This window comes from Dioscorea cayenensis, chromosome 14, assembly GCF_009730915.1.
Source record: "Dioscorea cayenensis subsp. rotundata cultivar TDr96_F1 chromosome 14, TDr96_F1_v2_PseudoChromosome.rev07_lg8_w22 25.fasta, whole genome shotgun sequence".
In the NCBI taxonomy this organism is placed as follows: Eukaryota; Viridiplantae; Streptophyta; class Magnoliopsida; order Dioscoreales; family Dioscoreaceae; genus Dioscorea; species Dioscorea cayenensis.
The window spans coordinates 2,483,700-2,505,420 of record NC_052484.1 but is presented as its reverse complement, the minus strand read 5'-3'; the positions used below and the strand labels follow the sequence as shown (position 1 = coordinate 2,505,420).

The 21,721-nt window shown below is 31.9% G+C and overlaps 2 protein-coding genes across 5 annotated transcripts; both read left to right on the top strand.

Annotated features, from left to right (window-relative positions):
* Window positions 1-3,974: 3,974 nt before the first annotated feature.
* LOC120275475 lies at window positions 3,975-9,994 on the top strand. Of its 4 annotated transcripts, none has more exons than XM_039282065.1 (11): window positions 3,975-4,276; window positions 5,287-5,373; window positions 5,608-5,766; window positions 6,649-6,737; window positions 6,891-6,979; window positions 7,147-7,250; window positions 7,358-7,451; window positions 7,540-7,615; window positions 7,701-7,815; window positions 7,896-8,427; window positions 9,284-9,994. In XM_039282065.1, the coding sequence occupies exons 1-11, from the start codon at window positions 4,042-4,044 to the stop codon at window positions 9,777-9,779; spliced, it is 2,076 nt and encodes a 691-aa protein (XP_039137999.1). In that variant the 5' UTR covers window positions 3,975-4,041; the 3' UTR covers window positions 9,780-9,994. The 4 variants fall into 4 exon arrangements, with proteins under 4 accessions (XP_039137999.1, XP_039137996.1, XP_039137998.1 ...); XM_039282062.1 differs by having other exon boundaries at window positions 5,899-6,737; XM_039282064.1 differs by having other exon boundaries at window positions 4,161-4,276; window positions 5,273-5,373; window positions 5,899-6,737.
* On the top strand, window positions 9,810-16,093 carry LOC120275603. The gene is made up of 7 exons (XM_039282227.1): window positions 9,810-9,892; window positions 10,589-10,796; window positions 12,812-12,878; window positions 13,550-13,598; window positions 14,246-14,290; window positions 15,307-15,417; window positions 15,682-16,093. The coding sequence occupies exons 1-6, from the start codon at window positions 9,810-9,812 to the stop codon at window positions 15,371-15,373; spliced, it is 519 nt and encodes a 172-aa protein (XP_039138161.1). The 3' UTR covers window positions 15,374-15,417; window positions 15,682-16,093.
* The last annotated feature ends 5,628 nt before the right edge of the window (window positions 16,094-21,721 follow it).

Genomic DNA, 21,721 nt, shown 5'->3' with positions numbered 1-21,721 from the left:
AGGGTCACCAAACTTATGGCATGCTGGAGTGTCCACGTTGCAAACACCTTTCACGTCAGCTAAGGCAGAATATGTGGCCATTCCACATATGCACAAAGGTCTTCTTCCTTTCTCCCCTGTTGGGCATTTTGTTTGACAATGCTAGGGCAAAGAACGATGGCGACCGGTATAGGGAGGATGACAACTAGACTGGGAGAGTTGCTCTAGAAACAATGTACCTTACTTCTCCACCACGTTTCCACCCACTACCTTTCATCAAGCTCCACTAGCGCCACTACCACCGCCACCACAATTGCCCATCTATCATCATGGCAATGCAAGCTTGATTCCTTCTTTTATGCAAGAAGGTAACATCCAGCTGCCATTTTTATTAGCTCCTCAAGTTACAGCTACAAGTGGTGTGTGACAACACTGACCAGCACCAGCAGCAAGGTGGATTAGGATGGGTGGAGATTGAAAGGAAGGTTGATATTGGAAGGTCACTTGGTGGCACTAAAGTAGATTGTCTTTGGTCTTTCTGGAGTTTATTTATTTATTATGTTTATGATGTTTTGCTGGGTTTGTGTTTGTGCTTGTGATTGAGATTGAAACTTTGATGTTGTGTATTTTTTGTGATTAGTGAAATGAATGAATGAATGAGAATGCTGGTTTGGAAGTGTTGGGAGGTAAAGAGTTGTTTGTACTTGTATTTTTCTTAATAATTTAGAATGACTGCACATTGATGTTGCCATGCTTGATGAGATGAAAACATTTGAAAATTGGATCAAGTGAACCTGCAGAATTAAAAAATTTCACACAACATAGTATTCTTGTAGAATTTAAAAAATTGGATCAAGTAACCTTTTGGTAAAAACCAAATGCTATCATTCCTGGAGAAGTAAAAAATTCCAAACAACATATTCAATACAACTTACATAATTAGCCAAAACCTATTTAATTGGAACAAAATATTCCTTGTACTATTATTATAATTAATTCCCTTTCTCATATGTATTGTTTCCAGATCAAACCAAAACTGTATTCTCATTAATTCTTTTGCTTTCTCATAGGTATTGAAATGAAATCTGCATGCATCATCCTAGCATACATCAACATACTTAAATAATTTCAATTCATTCCAAAAGCTGTAGTCTCTACAAAAAACAAATTCATTGCAACAGCTATAGTTTGAATAAAATAAAAGATGCAATTTTATAGAAATAACAAAAACTGCACATTTATAATAGATATGTTGAATGTTTATATAAATTTTGTAGATTTACAAAAGTTGCAGTTTTATAACAATACAACTTAACAGAGATCTTACAAGATAAATATAAACAAAAACTGCAGATTTCTAAAACTACAGAAATAACAAAAGATGCAGATCTCTAAAGTTGTATTTTTACTACATTTTTACAAAATACATACTAAGTGATTCTATAACTTTGCATCTTTGACACTTTGGAATGCAATTTCTCAAGGTGCCTTCTTGTACATGTCACTTGCACTAGCAGAAGATCCACCTCCCGGTGGTAACCACACTTTTCTTCTTTTTGTCAGGGAATACTACTTTGGTGTTGTCTCTTTCATCCTTTTGTTGTAACTGAGACCTTTTTCCAGCAACAGTTGATGAAGGAACTATTGATTTACTATGCAGATTTGTTCCACAGTGGCCCTTGTATCCCTTTGCGTTTGTCCCTTGCATCCTTCAATGAGTTTCGGTTGAAGAAGCAACACCTTTATAGTGTGACTGCACAACAATTGGAATTCACATACTGAAGTCCTTTGATAAAGAAATACCTCCTTTTGGTGAATAACTCAACATTTGACACTTTACAAAAATATTCAAAAGTCAATTGGTTGCACAGATAGAATGGGCTATAGTTAATCATATACTGAAGTCCTTTGATAAAGAAACACCAGTGAAATTAATTAATGACATCTAAGGATATAAATAATCAAAATAGAAAATATCCAAACTAACTTATGACACACACTATCATGTTTACTGAAACCCTAAGGCAATTCATTCATGGTATTTGCAGTAATGTAAAATGGAACTTCAGAATTAAAATAAAATTCACCATAAACTATCTTCATCCAATGATGCAAATAGAATTCACATGAATAGCAACTATCTTTATAACAGTGCAATCTGAAATTCACATGAGAATTGCAGAATTAAAATAATCAAAATATAAAATATCCAAACTATATTTATCCAATGATGCAATTAAAATCACACAAAGGAATCTAAAACTATCTTCATCCAAAGAAATAAAATCTTAAACAATAGAAGTAGTATTGATTGATCAACTGAAAAAAAAACTTCATCCATGAAAGAATCTGAAACTCACATGAGAATTGCATAATTAAAATTACACGATTAATTTACAAATAGCAATGCAAATTAACATAAACAATTGCAAAATTAAATTCACATTAATAGCAACTATCTTCCTAACTAAAAAAGTCACACTAACAATTGCATAACTAAATTACAATAACAATGCCAAGAACTTGAAATTTACATGACAACCTCACTATTAAAATCACAAACCAACCAAATGAGCGAGTAAAAAATAAAACACTATATCAGTAGATTTGAACAACTCATAAAAATTAAATTAACCCCAATTAAATTATCCAAAAGAGTAAAAAAACCACCATACAAATAGATTTGACCAACTCTGATGCATGTTAAAACCCTACACATATATGTTCTTTACGTTCTTAACAAAACCAATATTATTTAACCCAAAATTTTTTTATTCCTTCCTCCACTAACATTCATTTCTTAACTACCAAAACTCTAGCATACTGTGAGATTTGTTAGAGGTTCTACAAAAAATCTGTTAAATTACTTGGAAACTTAATCTACAGTGCATCTCAAGATTCCAAAACACAACAAAAAATATAAATGCAGCTTTGGTTGCATGATTACAGAATGCTTATAAGAACCAAAGATTGCATGGCCAAACTTCAAATTCAACCTCCATTCCAAAATTACAACAACACTACAAGATCCCATGAGTGTGAAATGGGCCATAATCTAGCACTTATCGTAGTCGGGGGGCCCCCATGCGTGTCGTATCTCCCAGTTTACAACCATCTTCATTGGGATGCACTCACTCTTTTCAACGTGCTCCAGGATTACCAGCAACCACAATCTTCTCGTCAGACACCCTCTTCGAGGAGTCCAGCCAACAATCTCGGGGAGGAGTTCACCCAAGACTCTAGATGAGGAAGACTCTAGATAAGGAGTATACCAAAACCCTCGTCTTTGTCCGTGTCTCTCTTTCAGATTGGAAAAACGAAGGCCATTGTCTTGTCTCACTTGGTTTTTCTTGACACAATGGGTTTTTTTCAACGCGTGGCAGAGAAAGCTTGCAAGCAACGTTACCGCCAACTTTTTGGACACTCCAACGTGGCAAAAGTTTCGTGACCTCTGTAGATGACTGTGTATTTTGAGACTCCACATCAGCATCCTACACCTAAATTGACAGAGTGACCTGCCGGTGAATTCCAATTAATTTATGGTAACTTTTTGGAAACAAATTAAAATTCAGTTACCTAAAATAAACAAAGGCAAAGTTGAGTAATCTCTCAAAAAATTTACTCTAAAAAAAACATAGGTTTATGACAAATAAAAAGTAATGAAGAGAGTATTTTAATAAATAAAATTTAAATTTAAATAAATATATATATATTTTTTATCAATGATTATTTAGTATATTTTTTTAAATTGTCACGTGCGCGAAAACACAAAGTTCTTACTAAGATAATTAGATGGAAAAGTTTAAAAAGGCAAAGGTTACTGTGTAACCAAAAACAACGTATACGAAGTTTAACCATCGAATCGTGTAGTTACGAATCTTGAGATTTAATATACGGTTGAGATTTATTTGATAAGGTCCACGCTGTTGTAAACCAAACAGCGGATCTATAAACTCAGAGCAAAGCTTAGCATTTCCTTCACCTCGATTGAAAAAAAGAGAAAAAAAGAAAAATTCTCGAGAATTATCTTCTTCGTTTCCGAGATCGGAAGCTCTCGCCGGAATGGCGGCGCTATCGCTGGTGACCCCTACGTCGCCGAACTCCGTTAGGCTGTGTTTCCGTCGCCGGTGCTGGGTTCGCAGCGCTGTTATCATCCGGCTTCGATCTCTGAAGCCGGATCGGCGTCTTCGCTTGGATTGTGCTTGTTGGGCTAGCTCCAATTCGTCGCAGGATTCCTTCTCCGGGTGGTCGTCAGAGAAGGGCGGAGATGGATCACCGAAGGAGGAGAGATTTGGAGGTACGTGAGATTAGCTTTGATGTTTCCGGAATTTCTGGGATGCTGAACTTGTTGCTATTTTAGTTTAGGGATAGTGTGTGCTTTTGGTTTTAGTGAAAGTGTAGTGATGAATTGCTCTAGGGTTTGGTTGAATTGATGGAAAAGTACGGGAAAGTTGGTGCGTTTTGTGTTTGGTTGAGTGAAGATGGTAGCATTTATAAGCAAATGAATGAATTTGTATTGAAATTAAAAAAAAAAAAAAACTTTGTTCTTTTCTCTTGTTGAATTTTTTTGCAAAATCAGTTGTAAAGCTTTATTGTATTCTAAAAGGCATAGCTTTTATTATACTAAAGGTATCCCATGATTAAATGGGAAAAGAAAAGAAAAACATTTGGGAAAAGTTGGTTTTTGTGTTTGATTGAGTGAGGAAACTAAGATTCATACACAAATGAAAGAATTTTTATTGATAAAATCTTGTTTTATTTTCTTCTGTTGAAACTTTCGCAAAAGGCAGCCCTAAAACTGTATAGTGTTTAAAAGTCATAGCTTTTGTGATGTTGAAGGTATCCTGCAATTGTTCCCAAATGTTAAGCAGCAACATAATTCCAAGTGAAAAAAAGAAGCAACTTTTTTAGAGAAAACATGAATTAATAATTTTCACATTGGCCACCCTAATCTAATCATTCAGAGCATTCCCTCTTCCTTACCAATTAATCTTTAATTTGCTTGTAGGCACTCAAAAGGAATTAGATTGCTGGGACTTTAATAGAATTAGAATGCCTTTTTTAACCTTCTGTGAAAAAGGTCGTATTGGAAAGATTTTCAGCTTGCTTGTGTGTGTATTGCAAGTAGGATATTGGGTATACTGCAAATGCATGAATTTCTTGTTACTTAGGTACACTTGGAAATACCCACATGGTTGAAGTTGAAAAACTTTCAAGTAGTCAAAATCTGATTCATCCATCCTCGGGTATCTCCTGATTGTAAGTTTTTTGAGTACTAATGACACTTCTTTAGTAGTTTACTTTCAGGGATGGTGGGAGCTGGATTGGCTGTCCTCTTTTTTGCTTCTGGAGTTGCATTTGCAGCATTATCTTTGAGTAGCAGAAATGCTAACAGTAAGTGATTTTCTCTTTCTTGGTAAATGGTTAATCACAAATTCCTTTCTTTTCACTGTGGTCAGCATTTTGTTGCTGAGTAGGGATTTATATTATGCTTATTATTAAACGTCTTGGGTGCTATGTGAACTGTAGTACCAATGTACCTCTAGCTTAACATTAGGAAAAACTATATTTGTAGCCACATGGATCTTAATCATTTCTGTTTTGTGCTTATTTTTACCGTAAATGCAGGAGTCAAACCTCAGATGGAGTCAATTGCAGTTGAACAGGAAGTCTTATTGACCTCTGATGATGAGAATAAAAGAATGGAGCAGGATGGAAACTATCAAAGCAGGCAGTTAATGGAAAGTGATAACAAGATAAATGACCAGAATTCTGACATTGAGACAGGTACCATTGAGGACCTTCTTCTTCCTGTAGAAAATAGTAAAGATGCTAGTTTGAGCAGACCTGAGAATATTCGCCATTTAGAGTCTCCAGTGGAGGAAAATGTTAGATCAACTGTTGGTGATGTTAATGCAGGTTCAAATCAAGATGATGTGCAAACTGTCCCAGATGTTGATAGCATTCCTATGCCTGCTGATTCCAATCCTGTTTCATCTGATTTAATTGTGCATGATGAACACGAAATTTCCATCGATGTTTCTACTATTAATGATTCACAGAGCACAACAACGTCAAACTCAGTTCACGAAAACTATGAACATGAGGGTCCGAACAGTGTGGATGAATCTTCTATTGATTCTGATTCTACTATTCACATTACTGATAATCAAGAGGGCAGTTCTAGTCCTGAAACTGTAAATTATGATGATCCATTAAACTTTTCCAGTGAGCTTGAAGGCCAACTTCCTAGTGACATTTTATCTTCTGATCCAATAGTATTAGAACAGGGTGGTCTATCAAATGTTGATATTGGCTCAGAAGAGGTAACCAGGACAGAATCTTCTATAGAGGACCTTGAAGCCCCTAATTATATTACCACCTCAGTTTCTTTAGAAGATGGCCTTAATGAAACCAAACTGTCAGTGGTAACATCTGCATCAGATCTCGAGCAAAATGAAGTGTTAGAGTCCCTTGATGAACCTGTCATAGCAGAAGAACTTAAAATAAATGAGAGTGAGTCAGGGTCAGCAACATTAGATCCTAATGGAAATGAATCTGATGAAGGCATGAACAATCAAACTAATAGGAGCTCATTATTTAAGTCACTACTTCCTGAGAAGTCCTTCTCTTCTGCTGGCATACCTGCTCCATTGGTTGTTTCTGCAGCTCTGCAGGTGTCTCCTGGAAATGTCTTGGTTCCTGCAGTAGTTGACCAGGTTCAAGGGCAGGCCTTTGCAGCTTTGCAAGTTTTGAAGGTAATTATATTTTTTTAAGCTGGTGGTCACTACATTAGGTTACTGGAAACTGATGCACTAATCTATACCTTGATGACATAAATATAGTTGGAATAATTTGACCATTTAATATTTCATTTTAATTAGTTTACAAATCACCTGTAACTGCTTTAGGTTATTGAAGCCGATGTTCAACCCGGTGATTTATGTACTCGTCGAGAGTACGCTCGTTGGTTGGTAACTGCAAGCAGTGCCCTATCTAGGTATCTCTTCTGCTTATATCAAGTACCAACTTTTTTGATGAACAATTAAATTCTGATCATGTGGCTTTTAGATTATCCTAGAAATTCAGTTGTCGTAGGAAATGTACTAGGGTAGAGCAGATGCTACCATTTGCTAATTCTGATAATTTACTTTGTGCATTAATTAGAAACACAGCATCAAAAGTATACCCTGCAATGTACATTGAGAATGTGACTGAACTTGCATTTGATGATATCACTCCTGAAGATCCTGACTTTGCATGTATTCAAGGTGAATAGTTAAAAACTCTTCTTCATTTGTGGAAGTAAAGTTATCTTTCGATTGCATGAGTGGGTTTAATGTGATTTTGCAATATATGAATTATAATATTATTACAGGCTTGGCTGAAGCGGGTTTAATTTCCAGCAAGCTATCCATGCCTGATGTTCCATCTGGTGAACATAATGCTCCTGTCTTATTCTCTCCAGAAAGGTTATTTGTTCTGCTTCATCTTGTAATTGTTTTGTTTTTGGTTATTTTTCTATGAAACACATTTCTTAGTGCTTGTTTTAAATTCCAGCCCTCTATGTCGTCAAGATCTTGTGAGTTGGAAGATGGTTCTTGAAAAAAGACAACTTCTAGAAGTAGACAAGAATGTAAACTAAAACTTTTATTTAAAGTAGTTAATGTTGTACTTATTTCTTTTTGTGTTAATACATTATAATTCTTTCTTTTTGCCAGTCTCTATACAAATGCTCTGGCTATTTGGATATTGAAAAAATAAATCCTGAGGCTTGGCCTGCTTTGGTTGCTGACTTATCTGGTGGAGAGCAGGGCATCATAGCATTAGCTTTTGGTACTACAATTGTGTTATTATTTATTTTCGTTTATGTAGTTCTTCATCAGAATCACCAATTACTTTTATGAAAAACATAGGTTATACAAGACTTTTTCAACCTTATAAGCCTGTTACAAAAGCTCAAGCTGCTATTGCTCTTGCTACCGGGGATGCTGCTGATGTTGTAGGGGAGGAACTCACACGTATTGAAGCAGAATCTTTAGCTGAGACTGCTGTTAATGCTCACACTGCTTTAGTAGCCCAAGTTGAGAAAGATCTGAATGCAAGCTTTGAGAATGAACTTGCTAAGGAAAGGGAAAAGATAGGTGCACTAGAAAGATTAGCTGAAGAAGCAAGGCTGGAATTGGAGAGATTGAGAACTGAGAGAGAAGAAGAAAATAATGCTCTTCTCAGGGGCCGTGCTGCTGTTGAATCAGAAATAGAGGTTCTTTCCAAGCTAAGGCTTGAGGTCGAGGAGCAGCTACAAAACCTGATGAGTGATAAAGTGGGTATATCTTTTGAGAGGGATAGAATTAACAAACTTCGAGAGCAAGCAGAGAGAGAAAACCAGGTTATTGCCCAGTTACAATATGAACTGGATGTTGAGAAGAAGGCTCTTTCCATGGCCAGGTACGAGCTTCCTTCTTCTCTTATTACCTTGGTCAATTAGTTGTTACAGCTTAGTGGATGCAAGTGGATGCACTGCCACACGACCATGGACGTTTTGCCTGGTTTAAATTTTTTTGTTCTTTATTACCATTTACAATTGAAATTTGGTGATTGCTGATTTTCTGCTTTATGGTCCCAAGGTTGAGGACATAAAATGTCTATATGCCTTCGTTGTTTTCTGCAGAAATACTGAATACCTAGACAAATAGTTATAAATAGGTCCCGAGCATGCTTCACTTAGTGGTTCCTATTCTTCATGCTTTCTTTTGCTTATTTTACTGTGGTATGTTGAGCATATTGTTTAAAATAATAATTGCTTCTGTAGCAAAAGACTAGTAACTGAAGGAAAATATTGGTTCACGGTTGTAGCATTAGAAAATTTTTAAGAACCAAATGAAGAACTTGGATCATAGCCATGTTTTATAAGCCTTGCATAGCTATTCCTAGCAAAATGGAGTACAGCTTTTTGGTTGACATTTAACATGGTATCAAAGATTGGTTAATTGATGACTTGTTAAAATAGACTAGTGTTTATTATGTGGGTCTATTGGAGTAACTAATTGTCCAATACATAAGTTTTTGTCTCCCACACTATTAGTTTTGAATAAATTCCAGATATTATGTTTGGTTTGCATCTCGGTATTAATGCTCTACATAATCACTTACAAATGGTGCATATGGCACAATTTTTCAGATTTTGAATAATTCTAGTATACTCTTTTCTTGATAGCTATGCCACTAATGCCAATTGAAATGTATCGGTAGTCGCCACATTTGTATGTTTTTAAGCTCAATATAATGTCCACATTTTCACTAGGACCTGGGCCGAAGAGGAAGCTAAAAGAGCAAGAGAGAATGCAAGAGCACTCGAGGCGGCCAGAGACCGATGGGAGGGCCGTGGCATCAAAGTGGTTGTCGACGAAGATCTCCAGGATGATGCTTCTGCCGGCATCACCTGGGTATCTGCCGGAGAACAAGTACCTGACAACGAAACAACTATCAATCGAGCTGAGAATTTGGTCGAAACACTGAAAGCAATGGCTAGCGAATTAAAACTAAGGTCATCTGCAGTCATTAACAACATTTACCAGAAGATAAATTCTTTCATTTCAGCTTTGAAACAGCAAGCAGTTGATGCATCAAAGCACGCTGCAGAGCTCCGCTCATCGATCATCTTGAAGGGAAAAAAATCGGTAAAAGAGATACAAGAAAAAGCTTCCGATTTTGGAGCCAATGTTGGATACAGGACGAAGCGAGCATTCGAAGATTGCAAAGAAAGTGTCGAGAAACTCCAACAGAAGTTCAAGACATGATCAAAGCTTCTTGCCGTATTTTTGTTATCGATGAATATTATTAGAGTATTCCTAAGATCGTCGGGATTGTATGGATACTTGAATGTGATTCATAATGTGGATTCAGACTTACAGTATTATCCTCATTTGTAATATTTGACAAATAAATAAGGCAGGGAATATTGTTTGAGTTACATATAAATTGGATATATATTTATGTCTTGGTTATTGAGTAATGTATCGCACATTAATGGAAATAATATATATATATATATATATATATATATATATATATAATAGGAAAGTAATTTATTGAGAATAAGAAAAATAACAGAAGGGATAAGATAAAATTACCTAATGCTTTTGATATTAAAATATATGCTATAACTGATGGATCAATATTGCACTTAAACTTATAATTTTTTTTAGTTCATTATTTAGTTTCTATTGAGATTTTGGAACATGCTCGAATTTTTTTTTTCTTAAATAAAATATTTAATTAATTATGAAAAAATAGCAAATTTGGATTGATTTTTGATAAAATAGTAACTGCATATAAGAAAAAAAAAGGGGTTTTAATGCCACATACAGAGATTCTCTGGTTATTATTTAAAAAACAAATATATATATATATATTTGAAAAAAAATAAATGAATCTAAAGAAGGAAATGTTTAATAGGTTTTAATTTCAGAAAAATATCAAAGTAAAATTTCAGAAAAAAAAAAATCTATCATCTATGAAATAAATTAGAGAAATATGAAAATATGAAACTTTCAAGGGTTTATATGAAAAATTTTCACTTATTTTTTTACCTAACAAAAATTTCAAGTGTTTCTTCGGGAAATCGAAGATGGAAAAGGAAGCCATCGAGACGAGAAGTTCATCGTTCGCCGCCGGCGAAGCTCCGGCGGGAGCCGAAGACCTCGATGGAATGCGGCGAGATCATGCGGGCCATTGAGGTCGTCGAGAGAGACTCGGCCGCCATTGCTGAGAGCTTCAATTCCCTGTTCTCTTCCCTCCGTCTCGCCCTCTCCGAGGTTGTTTCGCTTCTCCACTCTAAACTTTGGTATTCGATGTGTTTTTGTGAATATATTGAACTGATTAATGACCTTTGATGTTTGTGGCTGCGTTTCATTGCCCTTTAGTGGAAATTTTGATGATTTTTTTAGTTTTAGCTCAAAATTTTGCTGTTATCTTTTTGCTTTATGTGGAGAGATTGAGCTGATGGATGCCTTTGATGCTCGTGAATGCATTTCATTACTCTTTAATGGAAGTTTGATGATTTGTCTAGTTTCAGCTCAAAGCTTTTAATATATTGAACTGATTAATGACCTTTGATATTTGTGGCTGCGTTTCATTGCCCTTTAATGGAAATTTTGATGATTTTTCTAGTTTTAGCTCAAAATTTTGCTGTTATCTTTATGTTTATGTGGAGAGATTGAGCTGATGGATGCCTTTGATGCTCGTGAATGCATTTCATTACTCTTTAATGTAAGTTTGATGATTTGTCTAGTTTCAGCTCAAAGCTTTTAATATATTGAACTGATTAATGACTTTTGATGTTTGTGAATGCATTTCATTGCTTTATTAATGGAAATTTTGATGATTCTCCTAGTTTCAGCTCAAAACTTCGCTGTTATCTTTTTGTGTTTATGTGGAGAGATTGAGCTGATCAATGCCTTTGATGCTTGTGAATGCATTTCATTACTCTTTAATGGAAATTTGTATGATTCGTCTAGTTTCAGCTCAAAGCTTTTGTATTTTCTGTGTGTTTATGTAAAGAGATTGAACTGATTAATAACTTTTGATATTTGTGAATGCATTTTATTACTTGAAGGTTGTGTCATTTCTGTGTCTCACCCTCGCGGAGTTTGTTTCTCTCCCACTTGAAACCTTGGTACTGGCTGTGTTTTTGTGAATTTATTGAACTGATTGATTTCTCTGATGTTTATTAATGCATTTTATTGCTCTTTATTAGAACTTTGGACGATTCTTCTAGTTTCAGCCCAAAAGTTTGGTATTTTCTGTAAGATAATAAGAAGAGATTGAACTGGTTGATGAATTTAATGCTTGTGAGTGCATTTCATTGCTCTTTAATGGAAATTTGGATGATTTTTCTAGTTTCAGTTAAAATTTTCATATTTTCTGTATGCTCATGTGCGAAGAGATTGAACTGATGAATGTCTTTGATGTTTCTTAATTCATCTCATTACTTGTTAATGGAAATGAGGATGTTTCTCCTAGTTTCAGGTCATTAGTATTTTCTGTGTGTTATGTGGAGAGTCATTTTTTAATGGAAATTTTGTTGATTCTTCTAGTTGCAGCTCAAACCTTTGGTTTTTCTGTGTGATTGTATGAAGAGATTGAACTGATTGATGAATTTGATGTTTGTGAATGCATTTCATTACTCCTTAATGAAACTTTATTGAATCGTCTAGTTTCAGCTCAAAACTTTGGTATTTCTATGTGTTTACATAAAGAGATTGAACTGATCGAAGCGTTTGATGTTTGTCAATGCATTTTATTACTCTTAAATGGAAATTAGGTGGTTCTTCTTGTTCCAGCACAAAACTTTGGGATTTTCTGCGTGTTAATGTGAAGAGATTGAATTAATTGATGCCTTTGATGTTTTTAAATGCAATTCATTATTCTTTAATGGAAATTTGGATGATTCTTCTAGTGTCAGCTCAGAACTTTGGTACTCTCTGTGTTTTTGTGAAGGGATTGAACCGCTTGTTCTCTTTGATGTTTGTGACTACATTTCATAGCTGTTGAGTGGGAAATCAGATGATTTCTTATTGCACATAGAAGCAATTGTTTGTTCTCACCATCAAAATTGTCAATCTTAACTTTGCTTGAAAAAATCCATCTTGAGAGTAAATGTAAATAAAAAAATTAGGTTTTTTGACGTGACACATGTTATAACATCATGATTTTCAGTCATTTGTGGGTACCTTTGGTAATTGATTTATTGTATGATTCATGTTTGATTCATTTTTATGATCACTTATAATCAACATGACTGCATCACTAAGGGTTGTATGTTTTATAGGTCACTACCACATCAGTCGAAAATATGCAGTGTTTTAGCGATGTTGTTGGTCGAGTGCAAGAATCTGGTAATGAACATATTCATTTTGTTCTATTTTAAGCTGACTGTATGATTTGACAGACTTTATGTGGTATTCTCGCACTGTGTTCACTGACATGTTGATATTTAGGTATGAATATCATTTTATTAAAATTGTTTCCTGGTATAATCTTACTCCTTATTTTAAATACTTAGCAGTTGAGAAATGTAAGCATGAACATACATTTGGCAGTATTCTAGAGGGCATTTATTGTAAGGCTTTTTCTTACCGAAGACTTTCCAAATTTGGGACAGAACAACAGACCAGTCCATCTTGTTTCTCAGTGTTGGTGGAGATACTTCCATAGACCATTTCTGAAAACATATTAGAGAAGGTAGAATAAGTATTGCAAGAATTAGATGAGAGAGCAGAATGAAATCCTTTTTTAAAAAAAATGAAAATGAAATGAAACAACAACAGCCGGCTTTTTACCAGGTAGAAGTTTCCTCTTTTTTTTTTTGGTGGCCTTTTGTTTGTATCTTGCGTTGTATGCACTAGTCTGAACACGGACAATACAGAATGATGAATTGCAATTCTATCTTTCCTTAATTTCCTCTCTTATTGGACAATGTTTAGAGTAAGTTTTAACCTCATTTTATAGTTGTTTCTAATTATCCGATGAAATTTACTAATGTTGGTATACTTCATCTATTTTGCAGCACTTGATGCAGCGACCAAAGGAAACCGATACATTAATTCATGCTTGAGGTCTGTGCTCTTAATTGCCTGTTGACTGTCTTACTTTTAGCTGTTTACTTTAAGGCAACAGTTAATGAATATGTTCCTGGAAAGAATCTCGTTATTCTACTGAACTTAAAGATAATAGTGGAATAAATTATTAGGCAACAGTTAATTTCCGTTTTGACTTTTTTAGAAATTTGTGTGATTTCGAGCAGCCAATGGTATTTGTTGACTGACTGGGAGACCAAATCAAAAAAGAAAAGCTAGATTTTGATTCTTTGTTTAAAAACTAAGAGATTACAAGTAGGATTAAGTAATTTTGTTTGGGTAGTGAGTTGGTCATTTTGCTGCTAGATATCCCTCTTGTGGCAGCTCTTGCAAGTTCTGGTTAGTGGTTAGTCAACTACTTGCAATTTTATCTTCAACCTTTTCATATCTTGTTATCTTAGTATCTTAGGAACACTATATTCTTGAATTATTGGCTGATCATGATGATCAGTGGTTCAATTTGAAAAAATCTACCTTTATATGCTCACTAATATCTAAGGAACATCAAATTATAGTGTTTCTTAGAAAGTTCTCATTAAATCTGAGTTTATAAAAATATTCCTGTATATTCACTTGATGTTAATATTGGGATTATTATTGATGTTGTTTCCTACTGCTTACTACAGATTGAATGAAGAGATGAAGGGTGTGGATAGTCTTGCCATGCGATTGTATCCTTTTAGCTCTCTTTTTATCAAATTATTCTCTTTTCATGCAATGAGGGAGGATAAATTTTTAGAATCATTAGTTAGTTTGTGCCGTCTATTTTTTAGACAATTTTTAAGCTTTATATTTTTGGAATTTACAGCATTGATGTTGTCATTTGTCTTTGATCTCTGGCCACTTATGTTGAAAACTCAAGGGATGCCAAGTGCATTTCAGGTCTGAGTCCTTAGTTTTTAATTTAATTGATGGATATTGTGGTAGAAATCTCTATATCACAGCAAGAAACATTGTTTCAAATTTGAAAGAACTCACGATGCAGTTTTGATCTTTCATAATATTTGCTGTTTTTTGAATTCAACTTAGTTGAACTTTGATACATGATGAGAATCTAAAATGTTGGTTAATTCATATGTTGTCATGAGATCCAGTTACTTTTCATTTGTTGTAGTGAACTATCAATTTATGCCCAAATTGGTTCTTTCAATCGTACTAGTGAAGTGCTGGTTGTAATTGTTGGATTGACAATGAACATAAAGATTGCCTTTCGCCACAAAAAGACACGAACATAAAGATCGCTCATTTGATATCTTTGTTTCACTTAGCTGTTCTCCTTGTTTCACATTTCATTCTTTTTTTTTTAACTTTTTCAAATAATTACATGTGCTTGCTCTAATTCTCATAATATGGAAAATCAGAAATTTGGTGCATTTCCTTTTATGAAAAATTAATTGTGGATTGTTGATGAAGTGCTAGATGGACCGGCCCATTCAACATGTTTGTCTGCGAACATCTCTTCATCAGAAATTTGTGGGAAAAATAGACTCTTTTAAAGCTGTAAGTGAGTTAGAGAATTGGATCTAAAGCACACCTGATACATTTTCAATTAATACTGCAATGGAAATGCATTTCTTTTCATTGATGATTTAAACAGATCTTAAATGTTAGCTTACATATTTTAGAAAGAGCTTTTATTGAATAATTTCTCAATGCTACTTTGTTCAATATCTTGACTCTAATAAAGAAAGGTCCTGAAGAAAAATGTGGATACTCTAGATGTGGCTGTGAACCAGTTAGTCCACTTTTCCTGATTGGGGATTAGTCTAAGCTGCTCAATACTTCAAGATCTGATCAGGTATTGATGATGACAGACAATTGTACATGCTGTCCTTTTTTTTTTGTCGTCGTCAATTACAGCTGATTAATTGGTGTCTGCCAAGTAGCTAAGAGCAGTGCTGTTCAAGTTGGGGTGGCCCTTGTCTTTTATGTCTTTTGTTTCTAACTTACTGCGATTTTCGTGCACTGGTTTTTTTACTTGGTACTTTTTATTTTAATTTTTCATTTAAATTTCTCTTTGGAGATCTAACTGTGTAATTTGAAATTTTTTCTTCACGATTAGATTGCAGAGAGACATCCAATTTGCAGAATGCAGCTACAGAAATTCATGTGCAAATTTTTGAATAGACTGCTCTCAGTGAATGGTCTGTCTCTACAGGACAATTAATGAAAATAACCAAACGTGCTTCCGGCAACCAACCAGGCACGCACTGCCACATTATAACTGTGTTTCTTACTTTTCAGTAAATTTTGTCTTTATCTTGTCCAATTAGATGTGGTTTTATGAAAATAAAGCATTGGACTTAAGACAATTCAAGTTTAACAAAATCAAGTGCTTCTGTTTCTTAATTTTTATTTATTTTCTTTTAACATCTTAAACATATGGTTGGTGGGATTATGAGGTGAAACCCTGATCAAATTGGTATAAATTTTACTATGGGATTTCAATGCATTAGTGAATAAATAAACATAATGTAAAGTGATTTGATTCATCAAATATGTAATTTCAATATCAAAAGGTTATATGTTATATGTTGTAACTATTTTGAAGTAGTCTTACAGTGGTATAAACGAGGAGTAATTTATTCTTATTCTGCCCATTTCATATCAGAAAAATTAATGTGAGTTTTTTTTACATGTTATACTGCTGTAAAATCCCGAACATACATGTACCCATACAAGAGATACTTACATATATATGTATGTTTGTATGTATTGATTACTGAAGGTTATTGCATTAAATAATTTAATTAGTTTATAGATGAAAGCAAATTTGCTTCATACATAGATATCTAAACACAATATATGAATGAAATGCTAAAAGTATAAAAGCATAAAAGCATATCTGTGAATGTTGTGCTATTTTGCTAAAAGTATAAAAGTATAAAAGCATAAAAGCATATGAAATGCTAAAAGTATAAAAGCATAAAAGTATATCTGTGAATGTTGTACTATGAGTAGGGTTGTGCTATTTTGCCTATCTCTCGTGAGTCATCAAATGATAATGTTGTGCTATACCTGTTAACTTGACTCAAGAATATATTTGTAAGAATTTCAATTTTTTAAGAAGCATATACGAACATACAAATTTTCTTTTAGTAGGGTTGATGCAATTGGTCCATCTTTGTTGTCAAAATTTATTGTGGTATCTTGTATTGTGTGGTTAGGGTGTCTTGGGGATAGACTATACTGTACTATCTATATTTGGTAGTGGATATGGGGATGCTCTGGGAAGGTGAATGGACCATATTTGATCATTGCAGAAAACCTTATCCCAATTTGTCCAAGTTGATATGATTTGATATCTAGTTATATTTATTCCAAAATTTAGTTGTGGTATGTTTGATTTGTGTGGCTAATGTGTTTTTGAGAGATGAATGACACTTGCTAAATCTTATGAGAAAACAGTATACAATTTAATCACAACTTGTCAAATTTATTATGATTTGATATCTATTTTTGGGTAGGATTAATCCCAATTTGTCCCTTTGATGTTATTTGTTGCTATCTATTTTTTGTTATCTTCATTGCTTAAAACTTGGTTGTAGTATTACTATTGATCTTGTGAGTAATGTATTTTTGTGTAAAAAGGATATAAAATGGACATGAACTTGTCCTGATGATATGTTCAAGTTTTGGCATGTTTTGTTGTATGCTTAAAAAAATGTATGCAATTTAATCCATTTTTGTCCTGATGAGAATCTTTTATTTATTTTTATTTATTTTGGTCATTTATTTACATTGCTAAAATTTGTGTAAGGTATGTGTTGTTGGGGTGTTTTGTGGGAGAGTAAAACAAAAGTGGACAGGAGTTGATCAGTTTAGAAAAGGATAAGCAATTTAATTCTAACTTGTCCATGTTGTAAGCTTTACCATCTATTTATATCTTCTTTCTTTCTTTCTTTCTTTCTTTCTTTGTCAAAATTTGGATAAAGTATGTTTGGTTGTGTGGTTTGGATTCTATTGTTCTTTTCATGTGATTTGTTAGTTATTTATTTTAGGGCAAATGAAAATGGACTTGATTTTATGTCTAGTTTTGCCCACCTTTATTGTCCTTTTTTTTAAATTTTAATTAAAAAACAATGGTAGGTTTGGTAGTGTGGTTAGGGTGTCTAGAGGTAGGCAAAGAAAGTATAATATAATATCATATAATAATATATAAGTTAATATATATATATATATATGTTTCAATTTTCATATAATGTAATCTTTTCTAAATTAATAAGCTGAGTTTTTTAAAAAAATTTAGTGGTTGATTTTATTTTAATTTTGTAATATACAACTTTAAGAGATTATAGATTTTTCTTAAAATTTTGTGATGTTATAATATTTTTTTTATTAAAAGATTTTTTTCCATAATCTAAAAAAAGTTTTTGTGTTTTTATGTACTAGCAATGTTTTAAAAAGATTATTTAATATAATTAATTTTTAAAAATTAATTTAAAATACAAAAAATGGTTCCTAATGGTTAAAGTTAAATCGTATAAAGGTCAGTATGTTTGGGTCAGCTTTTTCAAAAGCTGATAGGTGATAATTTTTTTTGTTGAAGTGACAAAATTTTTTTCGAGAATAAGTAAAAAGTGAGTGAGGCAAATATTAGATTTTTTATAAATATTTTTTTAAAATTATAATTGTTTTCAAATAATATATATGCTAAGTTTTAGAAAATCAAGTTGTCCAATAATAAGTTTTATAAAAAAAAATTTATTACTATATAACTAATTTATTAAATATCAAAAGATTAAATAATAAAATTTTATAAATATGTTTGTCTAAAATTATATTATTTTTAGATTATATATACTGATTTGTAAAAAAACTCATCAAATAATAAACTTTTGCCAAAAAAATAATTTATATAAAGTAATTTATAAAATATTAAAGAGCAAACAATAAAATTTCACAAATATTTTTTTCAAAAACTATTTTTTTATATTATGTGTATTAATTTGTATATTAAAAAAACCCAAAATCAAGTGGGCCATAGCCGTCCTTCGCCCTCCCCTAGCTTTGCCACTGTCTTTGGGGGCACATGGACCAGATGATTAATTTTCAATTCGTTGCTTAAGTAATAATTTTGCACTTGCCTTATTTGCAGGAATGATTATCTATTTTATTTTATTTGAAAATATTGAGTAAGATATATTTTTAGTGTATTATTAAAATATTTGGGGAGATAAAAGTACATATAAAAGGAATTTTTTTTGCAAGTATTAGTTTTATTTAACTTAATTAATTTAAAATTTGTTTTTTCCCAACAAACGAGGAGTGTTTATTAATTTTAATATTTTTAAGATTTATTATTATTATTATTATTATTATTATTATATTTGGCAACAACTGACCTTTGAAGTTCTTGAAAAGTCACCAAATGGCTTCTATGTTTTAATTCTTCAATTTATTAGTGATTTTTTAAAAATTCACTAGTTATTTTTTTCTCTCTCTCAATTTTTTTTAAAGTAAAAAATCTAGATTATCATATTAGAAATATACTAATATAATTAGAAATAACACCATCTCAGTATCTGCTTTCAGATATATAATAGACTATCTTTACTAAGGCATCAATAGTACTATTTACAGAGCACCGAACATAAACAAGTCTTACATTAATTAGAGAAAAAAATAAAAATAAAAATATCCATTTAGTTTTTCTACACTTAAAATATGTAAATTTTGCCATGTGTAATTTTTTTTACTTTATTATTCTTGTGGGTTAAACCTCAACACTTGGATTCTTGTGGGTTAAACCTTGACACTTAGATTTTTTTGTGTACTATTTTTTAAATTAATTTACACGTGTATTTAGTTTTTTCTTCACTCAAAATATTTTTATCATTTTCATTCAATCATTTAGATTTCTTTAAATGAATAATGATATTTTTATATAATAATTTGTTTTGAAATAATTGATATGTACATCATTCTTTTTCTCTCCGAATCTTTTTTTTTTTAAAAAAAACTAATTTAATTTATAATTTTATTGTTTTAAATTTTAAAAAACTTAATTTATAGTTTAGGGTATATGATTTACAAAGAAAAAAAATGGCATGAATGTTGATATAGTTATCAATTAAGCATCCACGTGATTTTAAAAATTATTTAAAAATTTTATTATGTAAATATATCATTACCATTCACTGGACGTGTTTAATTTGAATTGATCCACCATCATGGGATGGTTGAAATATATATTAAAAAAATAATATCTAGAAAAATAATTGAAGTGGTTTGGTGGGCAGTACATTAAGATTTCAACCATATCATTCTAGTTTTTCCTCTTACCTTTAAAATTAAAAATAAAATAAAACAACAATTACAAGTGAAAGTAGGATTTAAAGAGGAAAAATTGCAGACCTCCAACTTTCTAGATTTAAATAAATAAATAAATAGCCCAACAAGAATAAATGTGGAAAAAGTGAGTGAGCACTAGCAACATGTCCAACAACTTCCAAGTACTTTTATGAATATATATTATAAATTAATAAATTAATGATTGTATACAAGGAAAGAAAAAGCATTCCCATAAAACATGCAATGTCTCTCAATCAATATTAATTGTTTACATAGAATTAATCATTTGAATAAGAACAGTTTAAAGGTCTGTTAATGTTTTTGGAGTGAAGCACATGAATGATGAAGGGTATGGAAAGATGAGTGAAAATTTGGTCAAGCTCCCTCTGAAAATTTGAGTCAGTATTCTTCACATGAAAGAAAGAAATTTGAGTCAGTATCCTTCACATGAAAGAAAGAAATGATCCAAAGTGTAACCTGCCACACAATTTGGTCATTTGTGTCCTTTTGATGTGATTTGTTTTTCACACGTTCTCTTCTCATTGTCCAAATTTTGTTTCTGTTCCCATAGCATGAGGATTTTATGCTGAGTTTTATTTATTTATTTTTCATTGATTTCAACCACTTGAAAAATGGCAAGATTATTTGCCACTCATCTTACTTACTCACCACCCCTTGAAAACCTTTTTGAAAGAATATATATATATATATATATATATATATATATATATGTCTATGTGAATTTGTAAAGAAAAATAATGTTATATGTGAGATTTGGTAGCTCTGTTTTTAAAATTCCATTTAAGTTTTGAAATGTTTGAGGGTTTTTATTGTCTGTCCTAAAAACTAGCAAAACTGTGTCACTTATATTGTTGGCGGCCCACTTCAATTATTTTGAAAAGGATGTGTGTGTTAATTTATTTAAATAAAAATTATTTTTTATATATGAAATATGATAGCTTTATTTCTAAATTCAATTCATAAGTCAGTGTACTAGGCAATGGAGAAATATATGATGTAACTTTACTTTATATTTAAATGCAATTATGGTTTTTAATTTCAAATAATTTTAAAATTTATTATTGATTTAACGATTTAATTAAAAAATAAATTTGTGTTTTCATATTCAAATATATTATTTAAATTAATTTTTTAATAAATTAAAAAAATTACATTATTTTTTTAAGCAAAATTTGGGTTAAATAATTAAAATTTGTAATTTTAAAATTTGTGTTTTCGTATTCAAATATATTCTTTAAAATTAATTTATTTAATAAATTAAAAAAAGTACATAATTTTTTTTAAATAAAATTTGGGTTAAATAATCAAAGAGAAAAGATAATTTGTTAATTATAAAACAAATAAGGGATTTAAATAAAAAAAACACACTTATATATTTTAAAAAAAATTATTTAAAAAGTTTAATAAATTTTTAAAAAGTTTAATAAAAATTTTTTTAAAAAAATTTGGTTAAAAAAAGCCCAAGAATAAAGCCCAACTTATTGATTATAAAAAGCAATTCGGAGGTTAAAAATGAAAAATCAAGATTTTTTTATTTAAAAATGCTGACATCAGCGACTGGCTCGAGTCAACGCCCAGTCAGCATATCACATCACCCACATGGGTGATGTAATGGTCTTAGGGCCATTTTGATAATTAAAATGGCCCTAGGGCCATTTGGTTTAATAAAAAAAAAGGGGGGGCTACTTAGTTAAATGGTCCCTTTATTTCTAAATTCAATTCATAAGTCAGTGTACTACCCAGGGTGTTTTGATTTTGTATCTAGCAAATTTTATACGTAACTAATT